The 21,894-nt window shown below is 41.2% G+C and overlaps 2 protein-coding genes across 5 annotated transcripts in view; one reads left to right on the top strand and one right to left on the bottom strand.

Annotated features, from left to right (window-relative positions):
• Positions 1 to 1,282: 1,282 nt before the first annotated feature.
• On the bottom strand, positions 1,283 to 5,661 carry HINT1 (histidine triad nucleotide binding protein 1). The gene is made up of 3 exons (XM_075020232.1): positions 5,508 to 5,661; positions 2,406 to 2,510; positions 1,283 to 1,623 (listed from the first exon to the last, which is right to left on the bottom strand). The coding sequence occupies exons 1-3, from the start codon at positions 5,616 to 5,618 to the stop codon at positions 1,459 to 1,461; spliced, it is 381 nt and encodes a 126-aa protein (XP_074876333.1). The 5' UTR covers positions 5,619 to 5,661; the 3' UTR covers positions 1,283 to 1,458.
• A 4,024-nt stretch (positions 5,662 to 9,685) lies between these two features.
• The window catches only part of LYRM7 (LYR motif containing 7), a 31,628-nt gene continuing 19,419 nt past the window's right edge, over positions 9,686 to 21,894 (top strand). For all 4 annotated transcript variants that reach the window (XM_075019820.1, XM_075019818.1, XM_075019816.1 and 1 more), the window contains exons 1-4: positions 9,686 to 9,758; positions 12,837 to 12,909; positions 13,573 to 13,643; positions 16,173 to 16,254. In XM_075019820.1, coding sequence (XP_074875921.1) covers positions 9,741 to 9,758; positions 12,837 to 12,909; positions 13,573 to 13,643; positions 16,173 to 16,254 — 244 coding nt within the window. In that variant the 5' untranslated portion in view covers positions 9,686 to 9,740. The remainder of the gene's footprint in view (positions 9,759 to 12,836; positions 12,910 to 13,572; positions 13,644 to 16,172; positions 16,255 to 21,894) is intronic.

Genomic DNA, 21,894 nt, shown 5'->3' with positions numbered 1-21,894 from the left:
AGTAGCCCCACTGTATCCACTAGTGAAACCTCATTCTTGTGTTACACATTCAGCTGTCTGCTCAGCAATGCTGTACCTCTGGGAGTTGGCTGGTTTTCTTCTTCACTTCTGTGCAGGACACCCAGGAGAACAGCTGTGAGGCTACCACTACAGGCCCACCTTTTTATTCCTAACTTGACTACAGACCAGCTGCTTTCAGAAGCACTAGCTGATTTTCCAATTGAAGTCATGTCTGAGGGTAAAAACTCTGAAGGTTCAGAACCTTCAGAAGTACTTACAGAATACTTTCACACTGAATGAATTCAAATGCCTTTACCAAACTTACAGAAGTTTTTATCTGAATAGAAATCACAACTCACAGCCTTTAACTGTCCACCTTCTACATTCCCACGTACCTTTCTCTAACACCTTTGGTGTTAAAATTGTACTCTGGAGAAGTGGTGCTCAAAAACACCCGTTTTTTCTTAACACATCTGCCCAAAGTCTTCCAAGTATCTTCCGTCATAAAAACTGGCTAGCTGGGACTTCTCAGTTTTAACAGAAAGAGCAGTTGCTTTATATTTACACTGGCAGACACATCTGTAACCCTAACTTCAAGAAAATTCATTGTCTTGGAGATTCGATGAATGTTGCATGTACAACTGTATGCAGCAACATAGAAAAACTACTACTCACTGAAGGACAAAGTCCACCCAATAAATCTGGAATCTAAAATGTATACATACATCATGCTGCTTACGTGTCGAAATGCCTTGAGCATCTTACAAGGCCCTACAGACACAGTTCAGTATTTTCATTTCAAGTCCTCCACTCCATCAAAATCACAATGTAGAAGTAAATACCAGCATGCTATGGAACTATCACAGCTGCCATTAACGTTATTCTCTTAACCCTTCCCATCAGAAAGATGGGGCCTCATAAAGCAGCCACTGACAGAGCGTTCCAACAGGAGCTGCATGTTTCTGACACACTGCACTGTACTAACACAGCCCTTGCACAGCATGTTTGAAATTTCATACAAAACTTTTTTAAAAAGTTTTAGCAGCAGCCTACACTGGCTTTACAAGTATTTACATACCACATTCAAGAAGCTTAGTTTTCTTCCCAAAAGACATGAAACTGCTAAGCACTTGTACCTTCAGGTTTCAAATGCCTCGGCAAATCACTATCTACAGAAGATTGTTAATGGCAGACTGAAACACGCTACATACTTAAACTCCAGAGAACACCATTTTAACTTGCAGAATTGTTTCTGTCAGTAAGGCACACCAGACAAAGACGATTCCCACATGCTCAATCTTTATTGTGTGAATGTTGTTCAAAGCATTTATTACCCTTCATAGACACACATTAAAAAAAAAAAAATACATTAACAGTGGCTAGATCGATGGGCAACATATTAAAATCTATTTGGTGGTAATTTGTATGCATGCAGTTAGCTCTTGTGGTATAAAAATCTCAGCCGGGAGGCCAGCCCAACTGACGACCACCCAGAACATGGAGATGTACATGATAGACAGACTGCCCACCCTCAGGCCCTTCATTCACAACCATCCGGAATCCATTGGTCAGGCCCAGGTTAGCAGCACACTTCTTGCCAACAATCATTAAATGCCCAAGAAGCTGGAGGAGAAAAAAAAAAAAAAGAAAAGAAAAAACCAAACAAACAGAAAACACACAAAAAGGGGAGAGGGCAGGAAGGGAAGGAATGAGAGCAGAGAACCATTCAAATAAGCCAGTAAGCTAATTCTTAGAAATTCAGTCACTGCTCTTCAAATTATTGTCTGCCTGCAACTGACACTGTCCAAGAAAAGTTATAAAGACTGACTATGCATAATATAGGGGGAAAAAAGAACTACAGATTTTTTTTCAAGCTAGACAGTAACAAACTACAGAAGTGTCACAGAAGCTAAATTTATCTCATGGTTAAAGCCCCCGTTACTTCTTCAGGTAACACATATAAATCTGGTGGAAAAGAAACTTTATCTTATCATGTAAAAGTTTACAGAATATTTGAACTTGATGTTTATAGTTACAATTGAAATACTCAGCACCTCTCAGCTAACTTTTACTTTCTTCATCTCTGACCTGCCCAAAACCCCAGGCCCATATTAGAGTAAGTACTACTGCCCGTAAACCATGAAAACAGATATCAAGACTGTACTCCAAAATAACAATGCATTTTGCACTGCAAATACATACCCAGAAATACATTTTGCTTTGTATCACTACTTTTACTGGAAAACCTTAACTCCATTCCCATTCTAAGCTAGAGGAAAAGGATTATAGTATTGGAAAACTACTTTGCCTCTTTGACGTGTCAAGAGGAAAAGGGGGAGAGTCTAGTAAATTAGGAAGTAATTAGAAGTACAATTTGGTGTACAGAAAGCTTCTAGAGTACTTACAGATTCATCAGAATCTTCTGCTTCAGATAACCTGACAATTGGCTTCTTAGGAATCACTAAGAAATGTGTTGGAGCTTGGGGTGAAATATCGTGGAACGCAAGGCACTGGAAGAAGAACAAACAATTAAAACATAATGTGCTTCAGAGAAAGGCAACAGTTTAAGTAAATCAATATGCCCCACTAAATACATACTCAAGCAGATTATTAGATACCCCAAACATAAGCAAAGATGTTGATTTTTGTTGAGTGATGTATTATTCAAAGTCCTCTAATTTCTAAACACAAAACACCTGCTTAGGAAGACCTTCTGGTATGAAAAAAATAAACATTATTCAGTTTTAAGTATTAATTAAAAGCTATAGTCTTCTCAACAAGTTAATATGCAATTAGGTTCATGATTTATTATTTCCACATATGCATACCAACTAACAGAGCTGATGACATGCATGCCTACAAAAAGTACATTTATGCTTATTTCACTTTTTTATTAATACCCTGCTAATAAAACAAATGGCAAACAGTCACCAATCATCTTCCAGTTATGTGTGAATACTGCCTTGGTCAAAGATAGCAAGGCAATTTCGAAGAACCTAAAGTAACTTGACTGAGGCTGGATTACATTTCTGTTCTCAACAGCAACGAGTATTTCAGAAAAAGATTATTTCAAAATAATGTATTAAGGCTCCCCTACTTCAGATATTCTCAAATTGAGGGAAAGGCATCACTTTTGAAATATAAACAATAAGCAGTTGACTTGCAACTAATTTTATGGAAGTACCAAAATTACTATCAATCAGAAACTGCATGCAGCACTTAACTGCATCAAATAAATCTCAAATTAGGAACTTGTAATAGGTAAGAGAAATAGAAGAGAAAGCAAAGAAAGAGAAAAGGAAGCTATGCCTCTTTGTGCAAATGGCCAACCACAAGACCAGGACTTGCTACTGCAACCCCCACAGCCTGCAGATGCTCACACTGAGCATGCGCTCTGCCATTGCTAACCAAAGGGCGTCTCTGATGTAGACACCACATTTAGCAGCAAAATGTCTGGTGGATACTAGTTGAGTTATGCCACAAAGAGTGCATACTTATAAACACGTATCTTACATTCTTCAAAATATCTATTTCCTAGATGCTTTCAGTTATTTGTGAATCAACAAAGTGAATTTTCTTTGCGACTATACTGCTTTTTAATTCTACTGAGAGGAACTGCAGCCTTTGCCAAGAGCAAGGGTGGTGAAAAGCCTGGACTTTACCTACATAACAATGTCGCATCTTACATACCTCCAATCTGTCCTATTTTAAGCTATCCTTAAGAACATAATGCCCAGTTTTAAATCTCTGATGAACTGCTTGTTTTTCCCAAACAGAGAAGGTTGATAAGCAAAGAATGGATTAATAAAACTAATTTGCTCCTAATTAAATAAATCTCACTTTGACTCGGTCACTTTGTAAGCAAATTTTCTATTCTGTGTGGTCCACCTAGAGGCAGAATGCAAATGGCCAAACTCAGTCAAAGAATTTAATGAGCAAAAGACTGGTAGCAAATAATATTCTATGGGACAGAGACGTGAAGTAGTATCAAACAAGAGCACAATCACACAAAGTCCATGAGTGCATGGTAAACCAACCTTCACTTCAGCAAGTTTAGATTCAACTAAAACAACAGTGATAAGGCTTAATTTCAGAGACTTTGTACTTTTTAATACCTCCTTTTCTCTGCGTGTCAATTAATGATTAAAAGACTTCCTTACAATTCTCCTTGTAACATTTGCAGCCTAAAAAGACCTTCACAGAGTCAACAAAATGAATTAAAGATCATCCACTATAGTCAACTAAACTCTAAAGGCAGTTTTAAATTTCTGCGTAGTTTAAAGTAAAAATCAACTGAGATACTGCAGGTAATTGCTCTTCCAGAAAATACTGTGCACTAACGGCAGTCAGAGTAGGTTATAAACCCCACTCAAGTCACTCATCAAAGTCAATGGCCTGATTCTCAATCAAGCACAGTGCTCAGGTTACACTGCTGAAGCCATGACAGCTGACGAAAAGCCTCATGCAGCTTTGACCCGGGTCAAGACAGGATGCACACCCTCACATAAACACAGAGCAGTAAAGTAAGCATGATTTTCAGAAAGCAGTGAAAATTTCCAATATTCTTGAGAGTAGCCGGCAGCCACAACATTTCTGTATCTATTAAGAAAACACTCTTCCAAACTATGTGTAATTTTTAAGCATACAAATCAGACAAAGAGCATCTTTAGTGAGTCTGTATTCTACACTGCAGATAATCCCTTATTTCAAAAGCAAAAGCCCCTGTTGATGTTCAGTACTCCCATTAAAACAGGGGGGGCGGGGCTTATACTGGATACTAGTTTAGTTTACATCTCAGAGATAAGAGCTGCATTTTTTTTCATAAACCATTTCACTTAGCTCCTAGCACGCTGTGGTGCACCAGCATCACTCAATGCTACCAGCCCCACCTCACCACAGAAACCGACTTCTGCAGCCTGCAGGCTGACCAGTTCCAGACTGTTGTGAAGAGCAGAAAAAGCTGTAATTCTCTGTAATTCTTCCCTTTAATCATCCCTCTCAGAGGTTCATAAGCAAAGCCTGGCAGACACAGCTGTATAATCTCGATAACGCTCTCGAGAGGCACATCGAGACTCGCACGTCTGCGGCTAGCACGGTGCACTGTTTGGGTACGTACGCCCTGAACCCACAAGGAGATTGCCTGCAGGCGGTTAATCTCAGGTTTCACGACTAACCCCCTACACGTCCCCGGGCAGTTAAGCCTGCAGCACGGCCTGCAATGCCGTCAGGCTGCGACACGGGGAGCGCCAGAGGCCCCCCCGCCACACACAGGCCGGTGACACAGCGGGAGCGGGGCCGGGGCCGGCCGCGCAGCACCTGCAGCCCTGCATCCGCCAGCCACCCGCCGGTGCCCGAAGGAGCCCGGTGCTTTAGGGACGTTGCAGGAGGGTGCGGAGAAGAGGCCCCGTCCGTCCCATCCCGCCCGCCTCGCCACGCTCCCGAGCGCCTCAACGGCACCCCCCGACCCGGGCGGCTGCGAGCGGGGCGCGGCCGCGCACCGCCCGCACCTGCTCGTCCTCATAGATGATATTGGCGGGGATCTCCTTGCGGATGATCTTTCCGAAGATGGTGTCGCCGCCGGGGCGAGCGGTCTGGGCCCTGCTGACCTCGTCCGCCATGGCGGCCGGCGCCCCGCGCTACCTCCCGCGGCCGCGGCCACGCCCCCCGCGGCCCTTAGTGCGTAAACCCATCACGGCCTCCCGCACCCGTCTCACCATTGGTAGTTTCGCCTGTCTTTTTCACTTGTCCCCTCCCACTCGGCTGGCCCGCCCTCGCTATCCAGGAGTGATGGGGCTCGGGGAGGCGCGGAGGGATCTGAGTTGGGGCGAGGCTGTCGGCCGCTCCGCGGAGGCATCAAGGCTGTGAAGGAGCAAGGAGGGAAGCGGCGGGACGTGGGTGGCGGCCCGAGCGGGCGTGTGGTAGCCCGAAATGTTGTTTTATTGCCGCATCAAGTCCGGCCCAGATCTCTGTGTGACGTCTTGGGACTGCGCCGTGCAGCCGCATGACTGCTTCTGGCAGGGCTGCCCTTCGCTTTTCCGTACAAGTTTGCAGGAGAAGGAGAAACTGCTGTCAGTCACGTCCTGGAGGCCCTGCTACCTTGGCAGAGGTTTCTGAGACGAAAGCTCTGTGGCCCCCCGGCACCGAGCACATGACAAACAGAGTGCACCAGTGCCTGAAGGCCTTTCAGGGCCGCAGGGCTCCGTCAAGATAAGGCTTGGGCCGAGCCAGGTAGTGGGCTTTTACAAACATCAGCTCTGGCCCCAAAGCTTGGAGAGCAAGGTCATAACATACACAGGGTTTAGTCTGAGGTGTTGGGTGCTGCTAGCATCGGAATGGCTCTTGCAGAGGGGCAATAACAGGCAGTTTAATGTGTCAGCCCTTCTACACGTAAGCCATTTTCCAACTATAAACAGACCAATCAATGTGAACAGGCAGTAATTCACTGAGGGCAATACAGTATTACACAGCTGCGGCATCTAATCATAATTTTTTTTTTTTTACATACGTAACACCAGTCACGAAATGGGAGAAATGAAAAAGCAGAAAAAAAATGCCAAAACTAAAAGAGTAACAACAAAGCTTCATTTTCTAAACTTCACAGTTAAAATAGATTGAATCTGATTTCCCTCAAGCTTTCTTTAAGAATACTTTAATATAGACATTTATATATATTTGCCTCTTGACAAAAATCTCGCAGGAAAGGTAGTTCTGGAGGGAGGCAGAGAATAAATACTGCTGAATGGTTTAAACCTAAAATGGTTCCACATTCGATTACCTGAACTTGTTACAAAAAGAGCAGATTTGTTATACACGTCTGGTAGTAACTCTGAATTTATGCAGCTTGAGATACCCTAAACAAAGCTCTGACAAAGCACAGTAAACACTGAGATGATACTCTGTTCCTCATTTGATGGTGCTGTATTAAGGTATTTTGACATGTACATGTCCTACTGATAGTATTCGAGTATGATGGCTAAAACAAGGATGGAATTGGTGCTTCAGGGGCAAATTGCTTTGCTTTCTGTTGTTGTGTAACCGTGGTTGTTAAGCAAAGATATGAATAATTTTATTCCCCTATTTCCTCAGGAATTAAAGATATTTTGTGAAAGAATAGAAGAGTTGATATTACTGGCTAGACAGACTCAGGAGCAGTTTAACATATAAATACTTGTTCAGGATCCATTTGTACATGTTAAGGTACTTGAAGTAGTTCCATGGGCTGCTGTGGAGTCAGTCCAGAAAGCATATTTCTATGTTAAATGTTAAGAAAAGACATAAATAAGACAATTTAAGAAGTTTCTCTGAAAAGGCAAAAGCATCTTTTTTCAGATATTTATTTCAACATATATTTTTGTCTCACCATGTAAATGGCAAATTTTATATTATCTTGAATATAACAAGGCCTTTTCAAAGGATTTAATTCATTCACTCACAGCAGCAATAACTATTCCTGCAAATAGATCTATGGATAAGGATAATTTCTCCTGCTAACAAATCAAGTTTCTTTATGAGGTACATAGTTCAAAATAAGTGCATTTAGGAGATTTGAAATAGTAAAAATATTTAGTAATAGTTTAGTGTTTCCACACTTCAATTAGCTTTGACTGTGATTGCAATTAAACAGTGACATAGACTATATATTGAAGCTACAGGTCTAGCGAAGCAGTAAAGCTGATTACATTTAAAATCCTTATGCTGCCTTTAGCTAATGCTGCATGATGAGTTACTGAAGTATAAGCTTGTTTGTTTGGTTTTCTAGCGAATGGCAATTGACTTTTCAAGTACGAGACAGAGCCTTGGGACAGCCAGGCCGAGGCTGGGCTGGTCAATCAGGCAATGGGCAAGGCAGGGCAGGGCTGTGGGCAGCCAAAAAGATGACTTGGCTAGAAAGGGAAAGTGACTGAACAGAAGAAAATCTCTGTTGAAAAAACACCGACAGAGAAAATGCCTGCCAGCCAGGGAAGCATCCTTGAAGAGTGCAGCTGGCCTCTTTTAAGTACAGCTAGGTACCTAGAAACCAGAGACATCCTGAGATACCATTGGTAAGTGCAGAAACAAGGAACTGTAACAGCAACTTTTCATCTGAAAAGGTGAAAAATAGTCCGGGAAAGGACAAAACACCCGGAGAAAGTAAGAGTGCATGACTGCCATTGGCTGTTCTAACTGCAAGAGCAGGAAAATGGTCTGGCAAAATAAAAATTGATCTGAAACAACAGCAAACATCATCATCCACCTGTTCCAGGTGGAAAACAGAAATTAACGGCATCGATTGGCTGCTCACAGTGGTGGTGTCCTATGCCCTCTTATGTCTCTACGATATAAAAATGACTTAGTTTTTTTCCAAAATGGAGCCTCTCTCTCCGAGAACATCCCTTGAGGCATGTACTTTTCCTTTCCTAAACAGGCTGAATTCTCTGCAGAAACTTTCTGTGAGATCTTGGACTCCCACCCAGGACTCCAGACTCTGTGCCGCAGATCATCTTTGAAGTGAGACTCTGTTACTACATGGCCCCCTGCTGGGACCACTGCTAGGGTGGGCTTGGTCCGTCCTCCCACCTCTGGGATGGTCGGGTCCCCCCTCTGGGATCAGTGTGTCCTCCACTCCGGGATGGTTTGGCCCCTTCTGAAATCTAATTCACTTGATACTGGTATTATACATCCATACAAGTAATCTGTTATAATGTATCTGCTGTTATATTGTTGATAAGTTGCTTCACTAAGGGAAAGTTTGGAGTGACCTGAGATAGTAAATACCTACTTGGTTGTTGCTGTAACGTTGATTGTTGCTGTACAGGGGATTGCTGCTGTTATTGCTTGCCGATAGTCATCAGTTGGACTGGACAGTTGGACTCGATGATCTTAAAGGTCTTTTCCAACCTAAAGTGGTTCTACGATTTGAATTTGTCATAGCTTGAGATAGATACGTAGTTGTTTTATTAATCATAGGTATACCTGCTAGTGGTGATTTTTGTGACAGTGCACTTGCTAGCGGTGATTATTTTGTGGTAATCTGTAATAGTAGAGAAAATTAGAAGATGAAGCCTCTATGTCCTCGTGTATTACAGAGTCCCGCGAGCCCACGGTTGCGATCTCCAAATACCTGCAGGCTGGGTCACACTTCAGGCCATGGCAGGGCTGGAGACCGGCCCCGCTGTGACGTTGCAGGCTCCGGGGTGCCGACGCGGGGCCCTGGGCTGTGAGCTGGTCAGGCCACAAAGGTGCATGAGTGCGCTCGGCGCCCTGACGTCTACCATCAAAGGCAGTTCCGTGTCAAAACCTGTAATTCCTCTTGTGGTCACCTGAAGAACCACGTCTGGTTTTTTTCCAAAGTTAGCCTGGATTCAGGCCTGCCACCCTCAGTGGGCATACTGATAGGGCGACTGTTTCCATTTTTTAGTGGTTCTTCAGTCCCAGTCAGAATATTCTCTCCAAGAGAGAGGATGTCCCAACAAAATATTAAACAGTCCAATCACTTCTGATAAATAACCCTTGATTATCTCGGTATCAGCATTGGAATTAAGAGTTTAAATGCAATGGAGCACTTCTGGGAAACAGCCAGGCTGGCGGCGGGGGCAAAGGCTCCCGGAACGAGGGCGACGGCGAGCCGTGCTCGGCGGGGCAGCATTGGCGGGGGCACCCGGCAGCACGGTGGCGGGGAGCAGGGCGCGGAACATGTTCATCGTCACTTCCGCCTCCGCCGCTTCCCCGCCGCTCCCAACCGGAAAAGGACGGCGGTCGCCATGGCGAGCCGCGGGCAGGTGAGGGCGATGCGCATGCGCGGTCGGGGGGGGGAACGGGGACTGGCGCGTCCCCGGTACTCGGGAACCGCTTCGAGTGGATTGCAGCCCGTGGGGAAGGGACGGGCAGGGCCCGCGCGGCGTCGGCCTCCTGTGAGGCGGCGGTGGAGGCTGCCCCCCCCCCCCCCCCAAGCTCTCCGCCGCCTCACAGCGGCCCGCGGTGCCGACCCCGTCGTTCCCCGTTTGGCCTGCGCCCTGCGTGAGACCGGGAGTCACTTGGGCTCCGGAGTGCCACCGGCGTCGGGGGGAAGGCTGCCGCTGGCGGGCTGTTGCTGCCGTGCGCCGGCCGCAGTGGGCTTTTGTCCCCCCTGGCGCTGCTGGGTGCCCAGCGTGGCTGGAGCTGGTGGTAGTGCGTGAAGCACCGGAGGAGCGCACTGTGTTCCCCTTCAGGTTTGCGACCTTGGGCTGTAAATAGTAACTAGACGCCAACTGCATACTTAGGGGAGTTTTTTCTTTGTGTTTAACTGGAGGGTAGGAGGTTTTTTTCCTAGCGGTTGCTAGCGTTTATAGCATCCACAGGCTGTCCGGGCAAAAAGGATGCAGAACTAGGTGATGGAAAGCAGGGTTTTGTATGCAAGGGCCGTTGTGGAAAAAGGAAGCAAGTTGAGAGATGGCAGTCAAGTAGAGGTTAAAATACATCAAGAGAGACAATTGCGATTGAAAAATGAAGAAGAGCAAAGGCAGAAGAATTATTTGAACCTTTCAGCTTTGCAGTATAGAGTGCTTCCAGGGGGAATTGAGCCCCTGTTTCAGAAATGTTCTGAAGCCTAGTATTAGGGGTACTAATGCACTGAGGTATAAGGGGAGCTCTGTGTTTCATTAGGTAAGTGCAGAGCTCAAAGGAGTCTGTGCATTGATACATATTGCTTCAACGTCACCTAATATAACTGCTCTGTGGTTGGTGTGGCGAAGAGCTTTCCAAGAGGATTTTGCAGAAATAGCCAAATAGCAGAGGAAGATGCCTGAAAATTGTTGGATCAAATTGTTCAGAATAACCATAAAACACTTCTTCAGGTTTCACCATACATGTCTTTGATTCAAAATCATTAGTTACACTAACTTTACTGTTTGCAAAGATGGCGAAAATACTATGGGGTAGGAATGTTTCAGGTTGTCCTGTCCAAATAACTTAGTCAAAGCTCTTAAAATACATCTACAGAACAAGAAATTTATTTACTGGCTTTTAATTCTGTCAGTTTGCTTTTCACAGATTCAGCCATCTAGGGAATGTTGCGATTAAAGGCAACATCGTTCTGTTTGGCTGCTAATTATTAAGGACACAGAAGCTTAAAAGGAGTTAGAGTCCATGTTCTCCTTTATATGCCTCTTCTCACATTGATTTAACTGATTGTCAAGTCACGTATTAATTCTTGTAAAAGTGACAAAAGTTTTTTACTTAAACATTCGTGAGAATCTTTGGCAATCAAGAATGTACTAGTTTGTCCTCTTTGCAGAAAGATCTGTAATGCAGTAGCATATACTCCACAGGATGCTAAATCATAAGTTACAGTAGAAATTATGATGTGATCTAATCCGTGTGGTGAAGTGAGATTTGAATTTGTTCGTATTTGTAAGTTGTCCCTTATTAGCACTAAAGCTGTGGTAGTATTATGTTAAAGAAGCAGTACTGAACTGGAAAGTTGCCTGTTCTTACTGTTTTATGTCTTCTTCCTAAAAACTGTCTTTTTTGTGTGCATACACTTCTGGATGAATTTTCTCAAGGTGTAGTCAAGTGACCACCTGAGTGGAGGGTGACAGCTTAGCTTGAAAAATCTAAAAATGTGTTGACATCTGTTGGAAGTCATAGCTTTCAGAGAACCTTGCTGTTTCTCTCTCTGTCATTAGCAGATTTAAAGTAGAGGCAACATTTTTGGGGGGGCCCTGCCTGAATGTCTTTATTGGCCTTTTACTTTTACGGGACAGTCTTGTTTGCATCTCCAGCTCACAGATACAGAGCATGCTGATAAACGCGATGGTCATTTTCCAGTTACAGCCCCTTTTTTCCTCTGCATCCTTCTAAAAATTTTTTGAATATTGATTGTGAGAAAACAATTTAGGATTATCATGAAGTACCTGGAATTGTGCCTTCTAGGACATGCCAAAACACACTAGGAAGTACTAGAAATAACTTCAGAAGGTATCTTGTTATCAAGATTTTTTTTTTTGTGCTTGTCAGAGATTCTTGTCAATCTCTGACAAACACCAGAAAAGCTTGATAAGGACTTGAGGATTTCTGTAAGTCATTATAGTCTATATGAATAAACAGTCAAAACCATGTGCCTGTGAGCTGTGCTTCTCAAGGGATTTGCTTTACGTACATACTGAGGTGTGTCAGCTCTATGTTGTATATCCTAATTTTTTGAGTGTTTGCTTTTACTGAAGCTTTTATTTGTTAGTCTGGCAGTTATGGTTAGGGAAGGACTTTGCTTTGTTTTGGTTTTGCCACATCGCCTGTAGAGGTTATGCCCAGGTATTATACAGAGACAGGAAAAATAATTTTTTAATTAGTTAAATCACAGTTTGAGATCCTTTTGAAATTCACTCCTCTCACATTGGCTTGTAAGTGTGAGAATACTTGAGCCATTTATATGTCTATCTTTTTTCATAATCTGAGACTATCCAGTGATACACCCTTGATAGTCCCTTCAGGTGACTTGACTTTCAGAGTTATTCCGATTCTGTTGGGTTTATTTGATATTGGCACAATAAATATGTTTGTGTCAACACATTTTCAGGATTATATTTCTGTCGTGCCATAGTATTATTTAGGAATGTAGTGCTAGTACATTCTAGCATCTTGGATTAATTTGAAACATCTAGAACTGTCTAGGATTTTGATTTCCTCACATCTGCTTTGGCTGCAAGTTATTCTATCAGGAGCTGAGATAAAGTATTTTAGATACTAATTCCATACCAAATTCTGTACAAAATGGAAAGAACATGAAAGGTCAACCAGAACACTCTTTAATTGCAATGTGTTCATTTTGGCTAAGAATCCTGCTAGCAAACAAGTTAATTCTATTGATGTTATATTGACAGGTTTTGAAGCTTTTTAAATTATTACACAGAACCCGTCAAGAAGTTTTTAAAAATGATACCAGAGCCCTTGAAGGTGAGATGTTTTTCTTCTGTGTTGCATGCTTACCTATCTTTCTGTGGAACTTTCTTCTCTGAATACATAGAAAGAGAATTCTTAATAGAATCTTCCTTTAAATTATTCCCTTCCACATTTTATAAGTAATCACTGGGAAAACTTGTGTGTCCATAACCAGATGTCCTTTAATTTGAAACAGAAAACCTGGTTGTTAGACTGGAGCACTCAAGCCATATTTCATAAGGAAAACATCTCTTTTTTGAACCTTGGTGATTTTCCTGGGATTATTTTTTTTTGCCTTTTTTTTTTCCCCCTCTCCCTCTCTTCAGTCCAGCCAAAGCATGTTTAACTGTACTAAGGAGTCGTGTTGTTTCTCTTTATGTACGGTTGCTCCTCAGGATAAATACTGCTTTTTTAGTAAACCAGCTTTAGTGGTGGCTTCTGTATGTTAGTTATTTTTAAACCTCAAATGCTAGATGGGCAATCATATTTTATTTCCATGCCAGTCAACTTAAAACATGACATCACCTGAATTCCATGGAAATATTACATTAAAATACTTGAGGCAGAGTGCACCAGGAAGGTGCTATAAAGGACTTAGGATTCTAAGCCTTGAGGCAGTGACAAAGACAACGTAAAATTTTTTGTTCACACTTTAGTTTTTTTGTTTACTTTATTTAGCTGCAAGACAAAAGATAAATGAAGAATTCAAAAATAACCAAGATGAGACATCTGAAGAGAAGATAAATGAGGTGCTTCCTGTTTTCATTGTTTTTTTCCACTTTGCATAAGAATACTTACATAGGAGCTTTTTACTTAAAGGATCTCTAAACCAATGTAAGTACTTATCGAGAAACTCTGAGAGCCAGGTGAGTTCAGAAAGGCTTTTACATGGATCTTTATTATAAATGTGTTGATAACCTCTATTGGTATTAATAGTACGTTACAGAATTTTGCACGTACAAAAATACATAAGGAGAAAGTGTCTTTTGGTAGATCAATATGCTTATTTTGAAGCTTATAATAAAATTATGGGAAAAGGTGTTTTATGTTGCTATTTTCATGTATATATTTTGTATACTTTGCTCATAACATCTAGCTGAGCTGTGGTCACTTAAGTTTCCCTGGTCTTTGTTGTATGGACAAGCACAGAAAGATACAGAGAAATTACATAGTCTGCTCAGTTGCTGGCAGACATGAGAAGTTATTTTGATTCCTGATCACAAATGAGTTAGCATCTTTTGCAGGAGGCAAAAACCAGCCAAATGATCATGACTATTGTAATACAGAGGTATTCATTATACTACTGGGTTTTTTTGCTGCTTCTTTCCTCATGGTGCATTAAAAAGAGTAGAACATTCTGTTAACTCACTACGTAACTTGCTCATTTGTTACCTAAACACTTTTTGAGTCATTTTTCTAAAACTTAGTGAGGCCTGAAATGAAACTTGCATATTTTAGATATTTTATAGTTCTTAACACCCATACAGATTGAATAATTTAGTCCTTGTCATTCAGCCTTTTAACAGACTGTATTTACATTGTCATTGGGCACTAGTTGGAAGATAGCACCTCCTCCATCTGTCGTTTGCAGAAGTAAATCTAAACCTTTGCATCATACCAGCCAATAGACAGTAACATAAGTAGTTCTGAGCATTTAGTTAGGACTTCCTAGGATTTCTGCTTGTTATCAGGCCCCTACAGTAATACTTCTGTGTTTGTGTTCCTGGTTTCTGATCTGTTAAATTGTATGTTCTTTTTGTTGTGGAAGTACAGGAAGAATACTTGCTGTAATTTTAAAATCTTTATTTTTTAGGAATAGCAACCTACAAAATAACACATATGTAACTTTTTAATATGGGTTAATTGATATCTTGATTAAATGTGTCAGTGGAAGAAATTCCAGACTTTCATCACAACTACAGAATCCTAGAACATGATAGCAGCTGTCATATTTATTATATATACATAGATGTGTATATATATATATGTATATATTCTGAATAGACTTGGATGCAGAGGAACTGAATCAAATGATACACAGGACTTGAGAGAATTTGGGCACTTGCTTGCATAAACACAGGGGTGTTAGTCTTCTGCTTTAGACAGCAGCTAAAAAAATTGAATACTGACTAACCAAATATGCATTACTTTGCAAGAATAGGAAGCTGCAATGTCTTCTAATACAACATCAGGTACTTAGTTCTGTAGTGACCTAAGGAGGTAGAAGTAACTGCAGTATTAGAATGTGAGATCTGGTAGCTGTATCTACTGCAGAATTTAAGTTGAGATCAGGAGTGCACTTCTGAAGTTACCTTGGTTACCTCCACTTCCTGTGATTTGGCTTGTTTTGTGAAGCAGTCTCAGAGCAAATGGCAGAATTCCTTTAAGATGAATCAGAAGTGGAAGGTATGCTTCAGGAGCATGCAGCCTAGCTGCTAATGGGCATTCAGCAGGGAGAACTGGAGGATACTTAGTGCAAACCCTTGAAAGGGAAGGAGGGGCAGGAGGGAGAAATTCAGTGTAGATGTCAAGTTTTGAGCTCTAACTCTTGCAAAGATCCACTTCTGTTGGTACACACTACTTCCTAGCATAAGCATGTCTCCTGAAGTGTCTCACTTGTGCAATTTCATTTATTTCTGACGCAGCTATCATGCAGACAAGTATTAGGCTTCTCTTAATTGCTCAGCAAAAGTAGCAAGGGTGCTTCTGCTTAGCCTTTTAATGAGGGAAGGAATTCTAGGCCTTTTGCTAAATACTAATGCCTCTGCTAATCTTTAGGTAGTGTCTTGTTCCTGTACTACTTTTCTGTGAAACCTCAGTATTCTTGTTGTGTTTTACCCTTATTTTTGTCTTCTTATTTCAAGAGCGGGAATGTTGAAAGAACCAGATGCCCTTTCACTAGGGGTAGTCAAATGTTATTGAGGCATTCACCAATGTCTTCAATCGTTGGAAACTAGTTACTTGTTTTGGTAGTTGCATTCTACCTTATTCACTTGCAGTTTTAATTGGGTATATAGATTTTATACTGCTGCATGTTACTGAGCAGAAGTTTTCTTCCTCTTGTGCTGTATGTCTAAGTAGCCTACATATCAACCTGTAAGTTATTCCAGGATCCCCAAAGTAAAAGCTATGTATAGGTAGTGCATAACTAACTGAATAATAGAACTGACTGGCTTTATTATTTGAATAGCTGTCTAGTATGGAAAATACTTTCAGGAATAATTACGTATAATTTAAATTACTCTGTGTTGTTTGTTTGTTTGTTTTCTTTTTCCTAGCTTCTGAAAATAGCTTCAGATGTTGAAGTGATTCTCAGAACTTCTGTTATTCAGGCAGTTCACACAGATTCCGACAAAATATGTGAGTAAAACTGCATGCTAAAAAAAGATGTTTAAAAATGTTGTAGTTCAGTAAATAAATATAAAACTTGAAAAATAAGTAAAGGAATAGAGAGAGCGAAAGCCTATCTGTCATTTCTCTGACCAAACCCTTAATTTAAGCCTGTTGACTAATGTCACTACCTAGGGACGGGTGGAGGTTTCAAAGGTACAAAGTTTCTATACAAATATTTTGAAACAAGGAGGCTGCTAGAAAAGAGGCAATGCCTGCATTTAATACCATTATTGAAAGAACTTGTAACCTCATCGAGAGGAGGAAGTTATAACTTGGTACCTTAACTATTAGGAGTGACAGCAATTAGGTAGCAAGTCGGCATGCGTGTACTGGCTAGTCAGTCAGTGTATGTCTGACTGTAGTAGCCACAGTATCTGTAGGTGCTTGCTCTACCAAATAAGTAGAAGCTGCCTGAGGAGAAATAGCAAGTGCAGTATGTATGCTGTCCATAGAATAGCTTTTTCTTTGAGGATTGAGTGTTCTTTTCCAAAACGTTGTTCTGACAATTTAAGTTTCAGGTTATGCCTTGGAAGATTGTGACGCAATGATGGCCTTGATGCAAAGCCTATCAAATTCTGAAATTTTGGTTCCTGGTTTAGAAGTTCTTTTATCTTACAGTCAAACACAAGGAAGTGGTAGGTTCAGCATACAACTCTGTGGTGGAGGACAGGAGAAATTTTCAGTTTTGTACATTGTTCCTTTCACTTCTGTTTAGTGGTGTCTGTAAAGCTTTGTAACTATTTGCAGTTTTAGATTTGGTAAAGCATTTAGCTTTAGAACAACCGTTATCGAGGCCAAAGATATGTTTAGACCAGTGTCAAGTCTTCCACAGTGATCCTAGGCAGATCGTAGTAGAAGTGTAGGAACAGTGAAGTGAACTTTCACATATTCCAGCTGTTTACACCTGGTAGCACTTCCTGAGCCAGGAATGGTTTCTGTTTTAGTTGTCTTCAGTGGGTTTCTCTCTCATGAACTTGTTCCTGTGAACCTGTGCAAATTTCTTGCAACCAGGAACCTTTGACAAAGAATTTACTGTGTTTTTTATGAAGAATCACTTGCTGTAGTTTTGAATCTGGTCCTACTCTTCAATTACTAGCCATTTTCACCAAGCTATTCATGAGTTTTTAAGTCCCTTATTGCCCCCCCTTCTCCTGCCCCCCACTGTGAAACAATGAGTGAATGCCTGTGATCATTCTGTTGCTATTCTCTGCACCTTTTTCAATTGTGCTATATCTCTCAAGATGACTAAGAGCTCGCTCCCTCCATCAGAACTCAACTGGTTTCCTAGGCATTCCTAATTCTAAATTTAAGTTTTGGCTACTGTGCGTACATTTATTTATTTATTTTTACAAAATTTTCTTGTATTCATTAAACTCATCTGAATGACCGTAGTCAGTTTTGAACCTATCACTTCCTTTGTAAAGTTAATTTTTTTTTTTTTTGACCCGTGTGCATTGCATGTCTCTACATGTGATTTGGTCTGTTATTTTACTGGTTACTCAGTCAAGTCTTAAGCTTGTCCTGCAGTTCGTTGCAGTAAGACATTTTTTTAAAGAACTGACTCAGGATGGCATCATTAACCACCATTCTTTTCCAGGTTACTTACAAATATATTGAACAGCACAGATGCCAACAAAAATACCTGTAGAGCTCCACTTTTGACATCCCTTCATTGGGAGACCTGTTCATATATTGTTCACTTCCTACAGTTTAACCAGTGACTTATCCATGCAAGATCTTCTGTCAGAATAAGGCTGTTTTTTTCTTAAAAGCATTTGTTGAGGGAATTCTGGGAATCCAAGCATGTTGTGGCAGCCCCCCAAGAGCTGTTTAGAGAACTCCACCAGTGACTGTAAGGCAGAATTTCCCTTGCAAAAGCCACATGAATTCATGTTCAAATACAAATTTATATTCTAATACTGTGTGAGTGTGTAGGGGCGGGGTTAGGACAGCCAGGTCCACCTGGAATTGATCTTGGCAAGGAATGTGAAGGACAGTAAGAACAGCTTCTGGAGGTATATCAGCAGCAAAGGAAGATGAGGGAAAATATGGGCCCACAGCCAAATAAGGCAGGGGGACCTGGTAACAAAGAACATAGAAGAGACTGAGGTGCTGGCTACCTTCTTCACCTCAGTCTTTACTGCTAAGGTTTGCCTTCAGGGGTTGCGAGCCTCAGACTATTGGGAATATCTGGAGTGAGGATGACTTAATTTTGGTAGAGAAGGAAAAGGCTAGGGAACATTTGAACAGATGGGGCGTACACGACTCCATGGGACCTGATGTGATGCACCCATGGGTGGTGAAGGAGCTGACTGATGTCATTGTGAGGCCACTCTCAATCATCTTTGAAAGGTCGTGGTGATTAGGGGAGTTGCCTGAGGACTGAAAGGAACCAAATGTCACTCCTTTTTTCAAGAAGGGCAAGAGGGAGTATCTGGGAAACTGGTAAGCCTCTCCTTGGGCCCTGGGAAGGTCGTCGAGCCAATCCTGGAAGCCGTTTCCAAATGTTCAAAGAACAGAATGGGGACTGGGAGTAGTGAGCAAGGATTTACAAAGGGGAGATCTTCTCTGACCAATCTGATACCCTTTTACAGTGAAATTACTTGACTCAGCGGACAAGGGGAGAGTAGTGGTGATTGTCCATTTTGACTGTAGGAGAGCTTTAATGCTGTCTCATTTAAAATCTCCATAAACAAAAAGTGATAGAATTGCCCCCACCTAATTTTACAGACTTCTTAGAGATATGTTGGCAATGAGGTTTGTGTACAAGAAGGAGGTCTTCCAGAGTCTAGTACTGGCCAGGAAAACTGTCCTGCAGCAGAAAATCTGGAGTGCATCTGTATGCAGGGTGCATGTGACCTGCTTATGAATGCCAAGGGTGTCATTATGCAGTGTCTTCTTCCCCCCCCCCTCCCCTTTTTTTTTTCCCCTCTATCTGTTTTGGATGGGTCTAAGCTTTGCTTCTCACTCTAATTGATCTTACTGCAGTAAGAACAAAACAATATTCTTGAAAGAGCCATCAGAGTTTGAGAGCTGTCTGTTTGGAATAAGTATTGAAGTGAGAATTATTTAATCTTGATAATGTAGTGAATCACCAGTTAAAAGATCAGCAATGCTTAGAAGAGAAATCCAGAGCATCGTGATGGAAGTTCAGAGAATAAGACTGAACAGTAGGAAAAATGTGTGGAGTAGATAGATACTCTTACTTGTCCTGGTATAATTAAAATGTAAAGAGCATTCAGTGAAGTTGGAATTTATATTCAGAGGTAATACCAAAAAAATGCATTTTTATTTTACACAATAAATAATTCTTAAAGGTCATGGCAATGAAAAATCTTTGTGGCCAAGAGCAAGGTATTACTCAAAATACAAAAAAGCAGTAGATCAAACTTGATGCTTAGCTTGATACTGTAGTGAAAGAGTAAAAGCAAATCTCCTTACAGCAGGAATATACAGACCTTTATACCATGGTAAATTGATCAGTAATAGAATGTTATTCCTAAGTGCCATTCTTTGAGCAGGCTTCTGGAGTGTTTGCATCTTTCCTAAGAATCCAGCTTTGATCAGTCAGATAGCACTCTGAACTAGGCAATTTTGGTGTGGCTCTTATATTACTAATTTCACTGGTAGCCCAGAGTGTGCCATGAGAAAATTTCTGAAACAGAAATTCAGAATTTTTAGGGAGTTGAGATAATTGTCACCATATGTTGATAGTAGTTTATGTTGAATAACATGGTCAGTGCAGTGTGTGAAATTGTACTTATAAATGGGTATGGTTTCCACTGCTGCTCCATTTTGTTGAATATCTCACCCTACTGTTTCTATCCTTTCTTGTTTGTAAAGAAAAATTATCTGAGATTAAAAAGAGGAAAAAAGTTGGAAGTGGGACTTCAAGTTCCGGTTGAATCTATGGTTAGGTGTTGTTGTGGCTTAACCCCAGCTGGCAACTAAGCCCCATACAGCCGCCTGCTCGCTCGCTCCCCCTACAGTGGGATGGGGGAGCAAATCAGAAGGGTAAAAGTAAGAAAACTCATGGATTGAGATAAAAGCAGTTTAATAAGTAAAGCAAAAGCCATGCGTGCAAGCAAAGCAAAGTAAGGAATTCATTCAGTACTTCCCATCAGCAGGCAGGTGTTTAGAGCCATGCCTGGGAAAGCAGGGCTCCATCATGCGTAACGGTTACTTGGCAAGGCAAACACCATCCCTACAAGCGTGTCCCCTCCTTTCTTCTTCCCACAGCTTTATATGCTGAGCATGACACCATATGGTCTGGAATATCCCTTTGGTCAGTTGGGGTCAGCTGTCCCAGCTGCATCCCCTCTGAACATCTTGTGCATGGATATGATGAAAATACCAAGTGGATCACTTTCCTTGGCTTTTTGGCACCTAGGTGCCAGTCTGGTAGGAAGTTTTTTTGTAGGAAATGCTTATGTAGGTATATGAGTCTGCTTAGGTAGTACATTGAATGGGTATTCAATTCCAGTACAGCTTTGATGAAGGAAGTTTTAGCAGAACAACCTTTTTGATCCTTAATTTTTATGCCCTTTGGTAACTTTTATAGTGCCAACAGAGTTACAGTTAGCTCCCTTACTGCTTTTATGGCATCATCTTGTATTAAATGAGAGGCTTGGGACAGATTTATTAACAAAAAAAAAAAGTGCAAGTGCATCCCTAAGGTGGCTGCTCGAGTTGCTATTTGTTGGCAAATAAAAATAAGTGACCTCAGTTGATAAGTTTGCTTTTCATAGTGTTTCATCCTAGGTGCTACATGTTTGTTTTGGAAACTTCATAGGTGAAGGTTTACTTTGCCTATTTGGCAAAAAAGAAAACGTTGTAGAATGCTTAGATTTGGGCTGTAATTAAATTAGTATTATGTCTTTGCTTCAACCTGAGCTACCTCTCCACCCCACCCTGCCCGGCAAAAAAAAGTATTTTAAGTGATCAGTAGCTATGTTGTATGAAAGAACAGTGGGGAAAAAAGGAACTAGGTAAAATGTTTCAGAAACTATTGCTGCAGCTGGTTTCCTTAAGTAAGTTACTGTCAGAATCTTGAGGCTGACAATATGCAATTTAGCTACACCTGGTGTTTTTCTTTTTTGTTTCTTTGTGGCAATCCTGCATCTCTAAAATAACTATTTAATAACTGAAAAGAAAAAGCCAAAGACTTGTCTTAGTGAGAACAAATATTGGTAAGGGGAGCATTTTCCGTAATCAAATGAAATTATTCTATGCTGTCATAGAAGCAGCGCACAGAGCAATGTTATTCTTTAAAAAGAATTTGAGACTCATAGTCATGTTGGGATTCACTGGTAAATCTTTAAAAAAAAGAGAAAGAAAAATAAGCTGAGGTTTTCTTACTAAAGAGAAGACAATTTCAATTAGCAGCTTGTTAGTCATATTAGACAATTTTTCTACGTTACTCAGTAGTATACAAAGATCTCAGTTCTATTCATTTCACTCTAATTTCAGATTAAGCTGATACAAGTAGAGCTTACATTTTAGTAATATACCACACATGCAGTATGTCCTGATGGTTTTGATTGGTGTGTTGGCAGTGTATGTTCAAAACTTAGCTTTGAAAAGGCAGGTTAAAAATTCTTCTTTCAA

The sequence above is a fragment of the Buteo buteo genome, chromosome Z (assembly GCF_964188355.1).
Source record: "Buteo buteo chromosome Z, bButBut1.hap1.1, whole genome shotgun sequence".
Lineage (NCBI taxonomy): Eukaryota > Metazoa > Chordata > Aves > Accipitriformes > Accipitridae > Buteo > Buteo buteo.
This window is presented reverse-complemented; position numbering and strand designations above follow the sequence as displayed.